At 37.2% G+C, this 5,557-nt stretch overlaps 1 protein-coding gene across 1 annotated transcript in view; it reads right to left on the bottom strand.

Moving 5' to 3' along the window:
• Window positions 1-5,557, bottom strand: part of AFF4 (AF4/FMR2 family member 4) — a 73,589-nt gene that overhangs the window by 10,439 nt on the left and 57,593 nt on the right. The window contains 4 exon segments of the mRNA XM_006759141.2: window positions 455-675; window positions 2,158-2,201; window positions 3,027-3,120; window positions 4,496-4,567. Of these exon segments, the coding sequence (XP_006759204.1) occupies window positions 455-675; window positions 2,158-2,201; window positions 3,027-3,120; window positions 4,496-4,567 (431 nt within the window).

Here is a 5,557-nt window from a genome sequence, read left to right as displayed (position 1 = left end):
CCCCCCCCAACCCCGCCCCCACTCTCTCTCTCTAAAAAAAAAAAAACCAATGGGAAAAATATCCTGTGAAGATTGAAAATTAAATTTAAAAGAAATGCTAGAAATCTATTCATTTTGTAGTCTCTTTCATCACATGAAGTTTCTTACAATATACCTAAAAATCTAATACAAACATGCTTTCTTATAATATCCAATATGTGTATGTTGTCTGGATGTGATCCTATCCTATAGCTAATTTTACTGTTAATCATCCTAGAACAGAACATCCTGTTTTATTACTTTTATAGTACGAACAACATTTAATATATCAGAACAAAGGCAAACTGATTATCATTAACTCTATTAATAAACTAGATGATAAGCTAAAAATGCAGACCAGATACTTACTTAACTGGGCCATAAAAGTTCCTTTTAACAATTCCACCCCTCAAAGTTTCTCCAGAGACCATCCTACCTTTTTGTTCTTTGGAAAGCTGCTCAGCTTGGTCCCAAATTTCTGTGGCATAGAGGAAATTAGATGTAACCTGAACATAGCTGGCTGCCATCTGGTGGATCCTGTGTGGAATGGTCACTGAAGAACCACTTGCTGAAGCACTACTGGCCCCAGAAGAATAATTTCCTGAATTGCCTGGTGACAGCTTTGGAGAAACAGGGGAAGGCATCCCAACAGCTTTGCTACACACAAAGAAACAGGAAATTTATTCATATGGTTATAGTGAACATGACAAAATCAATGTAATACGGGCTTTTAGGAAGAGCCCATTATGAAGGTTTTTAAAATTTAAAGATTCTTTCAAACTTGAAGGGTTCTCAGGGAAGTACAATTTCTTTTAAATAAGTACTTCACTCACTAAAGACCACTGTGAATTATCATTTTATCTGGATGCTTTGTTTTAATAAATGGCAACAGAACAAGAGCTGGGAAAGAAATGCTAGTACTATAGTTCATAAGTTAGATTACCTCACTCCCAGTCCAACACTTTCAATGGGATTATATATTTAGGTAATTTTCAAACTGTTTTGTGAAAAGTTGGGTGGAATGAATAATTTAGCACCAAAAAAAATTGTGGTAGTAAATGGGAACATCTTATTTTTAATTCCATAATTTCTGGTACTTTTGTAGTTTAACCAAGTTATTCAGAGCTGACAAAGAGACAGCTTTCCCAATCAACTGTAATCATCTCAAGATTCTGTCAATTAAATATTTTTTAGAAAACACATGTTGAAAGCTGGCAGGTTCATTTTAGTACTAAAATTTGTGAAAATGCCCAAGATCATAAATAAAAAAAAGAAAAGTCAAACAAAAGTTGGAGGTGGTGGTGGGGGGAGCTATTTGTTAAGAATATTTTTATCTAGCCCTGGTGTGGCTCAGTTAGTTGAACATTGTTCTGAAACCAATAGGTTGTGGTTCAATTCCCGATTCAGGGCACATATTTGGGTTGTAGGTTCATTCCCCAATTGGGGCACACCCCATACAGAAGACAACAGATAGATGTTTCTCTCTCATCTTGATTCTCTCAGATTGATGTTTCTCTCTCTCCCTTCCCCTCTCTCTCAAATAAATAAAAACATATCCTCAGGTGAGAACTTTAAAAAACTGTTTAAAAAAAAGAAAAATTTTTATCTGCACTTTTGGCACTATAATTTGGTTAAGATAATACATAAGGGCAGAGATAAAATGTCAATTAACATAAACATACTAAGTGAATAAACTTATCCCCAAAAAAGAAGATTTATATATTTTTCCCCTTTTGGGGGGAGAGTGGGATAAAGTGATGTGGAGGTGGAGGAGAAACCACAATCATGCCTCGATTATTAAATTCTGGCATTGTCGAGACTTTAGTAAAGATAAACCCAGTGATATAAACCCAAGTAGTTACAGAAATCAACCTGTGAGAAGAGGTAAAGTGCTGTAAAATAACTCAGATTTCTGCAGGTGAAATGTCCCCTCCTCTCTAATCTTTGTAAGATTATGTTTATTATCCTATTTCAATTTATAAAAAAGATAAAATATTTAAAAATACTTAATTAGAGATAGTTTTCATTTTTTAAAAGGTTGTCATCTTACCATTTTTGGAAATTAGACCCTGACCATTCCACTTTTATATAAAAATAAGCTTGTCACAAATAATATTTTATAGAATAAAATAGACCTACCTTCCCAAGCCAGGTGATGGTGCTTGAGAATTATTATAAGAATTCTGTGGAGAAAATAAAATGTACTTAACAAAAATTTAAAAAACAACAACACTACTTATAAAGTACTAAATATATTCAAGCACTGGGCCAGAACTGATCTTAAGAAGCCTTGGAAATTAAAAACCAAAATATGTGTGTGTATGTGTGTGTGTGTGTGTGTGTGTGTAAATGTCAATAGAAAGAAGTTATAGGTAAGAGCTGGAGTGTTCTGCAGGACTTAAGTGAGACACGACGAATGAGTAAGAGACTGACAAAGAAGGGAGAAGGGAGTCATTACACATGCAAAGGCTGCAGAAAAGATAATGTATGAGACCCATAAAGTTAACCTGGAGCACAGGTTTAGATAAGGAACAAGAGCGAGAAAGATCTTGAGGACCTTATACATCAGGTAAAAAACTTGGGCTTGATCCTGTAGGCAATGGTAAGCTACTGAAGGGTTCCAAATCATAATTAGGGCAAAATTTGAGGAAGATTTATGTGTTGCTATTAAAGGAAATAACAAAGACATTTTAGAAAAATATAAGTCGTCTAAGGAAAGATGGTAGTAAAAACAAGAGACCATTTTACAAGTATAAATTAGGTTTCATGATAAAAATAGCCTACATCTAGTGAAATGGTAAGAGCTACTGAATAATGCTACATAGGTTCTACAATCAGATATATGTGCATTTAAAAACTTACAAGAAACCTCAAACTTATTTGGAAGTTCCCAAACAGTAGCTCCTCCCTTGCCATGGCAGGTAAAACATGAGGGACTTCTGGAGTAGGGATAGAAGACTATAAATTTTGTCTCCTGGCAAATGGACCCTCCTCTTTGGCACACTTACCTTCAGGTGCTCTGTCAATGTCTTTGAGTACTTCAGAGCATTTTCCTTCTTCAGTTTGAATAGCCTCAGGTACAGCAGAGACTGGCATCTCAGGCTAATCAATGAAAAAGGGCAGTTTATTTACAGGAAAATACACTCTGACCTCATCTGTACAAGCTTTGAATCATGTGCAAGAGTATAGAATTGACTCGTGAGCAGACCAAGGCATAAAGTCAACAGCACTAACTCTTAGGCAAAACCAAAAGATAGTTTTGACACATGCCCTAGAGAGGAGAAGGAAGGGAAAGATACCTAGGACTAGCTTCCTATTTGCTGACATTCAAAAATTAAAACCTCACCCACAGGACCCAACATGTCATTATAACATATGCACTTAAAAATTGAGGGGCAGACTCAATAGATCAAATTATAAGTAATCTAAAATTAAACAACAAAAACTAGGAAACTCAACTATAAATATTACAACTCTGAGGAAATACATATAAGCCTTAACATAACTTCAGTCACTTTCACTTCTCACTGGTCTTCTTTTTTTTTTGTTTGTTAATCCTCTCACCCAAGGATATTTTTCCATTGATTTTTAGAGAGTAGAAGGGAGGGGGAGAGACAGAAAGAGAGAAACATCAATGTGAGAGAGACATATCAATTAGTTGCCTCCCACATGTGCCCTGAATAAGGGCCAGGGAATCGAGCCTGCAACCAAGGTATATGCCCTTGACCGGAATCCAACCCAGGATCCTTCAGTTGCAGGCCTACATTCTATCCACTGAGTGAAACCAGCTAAGGCTCACTGGTCTTCTTTTGCTTCTTCTATAGTTTCCAGTTTCTTTCCACTATTCAGCCCTTGCATATGTTCCCTCTACCTAAAGACTAGGTCTCCCTATACTCTACTCTTTCCATTACATATACTTTTCTTTCAAACTACTTAATTCATATAGTTGTGATTATTTGATTAATGTCTGTCTCCTCACAGTAGACAGACACTATGATAAATAGGACCATGTCAGTTCTATACACAGCTATATTCCCAGCTGTTAAACATAGTGCTAGATAAATAACTATAACAAATGAACTGCTACATCTCCCTGAAATACAAGCAAACAAACCACTTTCTTTATTCTGAGAAAACTAAACATTTGTTTCCCAAGGAAAGGTATATGTGAATGGAGAGAGAGGATACAAAAAAAAAAAAAAAGAGAGCCTGGAAAACTAACCATTTAAGACAATTAGAGTTCGTATTAATCCCACTCTCCCAGGACTTTTGTCAAGAGGGCAATGGATCAGAGACTGACAACTATTAAAACCTTTCAATAGGAATTTTGAGTTATTTTCTACCTTACCCATCAAGAATAGATTTATGACTGGGTTATAGAATGTTGATTCAAGGATAATTTTCAGAAGACATACACAGCACAATTTACTAGAGAACTGCCTGAGATTCAGCAGAGGTTAGAATACACAACACTTACCAAAGTACTGTGAGTCTTTTATCTGCAGCTGTAGCATCTGGTGCCAAGTAATTCTTTAGCTTCATAGTGTATCTGTGAGTTAAAATAACAAACAAGTGACACAGTATTTTAACTTAATCTTCTGACTACCTTAGTCCTTAAAACATTAGACTCTAACCTACATAAAGGCAAAAGTACTCACTGAAGTATCTAATTCTCCTTATCCAAGGACAATAAAGGATTAAGCATCCTCCTTAGCTCTATTATATATAGTCATGCTGCTTAACGACAGGGATATGTTCATGTCGTTAGGCGATTTCATCAAGTGTTCACTTACACAAACCTAGATAGTATAGCCTACCACAGATCTAGGCTGCATGGTGTAGCCTATTGTTCCTAGGCTACAAGTTTGTACAGCATGTTACTGTACAAAATAACACAAGATTAAATCAAGTGCAAGAGAAAACAATGCAATCAAAAGATGGGGTAAACATAAGACATATAACACGTCATACTGTTTGTTTTACAGTAAATTTTTTTTAATGTAAGTAGAAAGAGTATACTTTAAAATAACGATAAGAAGTAAACACATAAACCAGTAACATTGCCATCATTAAGTAATATGTATATGGTATACTTTTATACGAGATGGGCAAGTGCAGTAGGTTTGCTTACACCAGCATCACTATAAACAAATAAGGCATTGTGCTGTGACATTATCACAGATCCACAATGCTAGGTGATAGAAATTTTTCAGTCCCATTATAATCTTACTAGAGGCCCAGTGCACAAAAATTTGTGCACTCGGGGGGGGGAGGGTAGGTCCCTCAGCCCGGCCTGTGCCCTCTCGTAGTCTGGGACCCCTCGGGAGATAACGACCTGCTGGCTTAGGCCTGCTCCCGGGTGGCAGAGGGCAGGCCCAATCCCTAGGTACAGCCCCTGGTCGGGCTCAGAGCAAGGCCGATCAGGGTGTTGGGGAACCGCCACCTCTCACACTCAAGGCAGGGCCGATGGGGAGGTCATGGCGCTACCCCGTCACACACAGAGCAGGGCCCGCGGGGGGTGTGGACAGAGCTGGGCAGC

The sequence above is a fragment of the Myotis davidii genome, unplaced genomic scaffold (genome assembly GCF_000327345.1).
Source record: "Myotis davidii unplaced genomic scaffold, ASM32734v1 scaffold456, whole genome shotgun sequence".
Lineage (NCBI taxonomy): Eukaryota > Metazoa > Chordata > Mammalia > Chiroptera > Vespertilionidae > Myotis > Myotis davidii.
The sequence above is the reverse complement of the archived record's forward strand: the minus strand, read 5'-3'. Positions and strand labels throughout refer to the sequence as shown.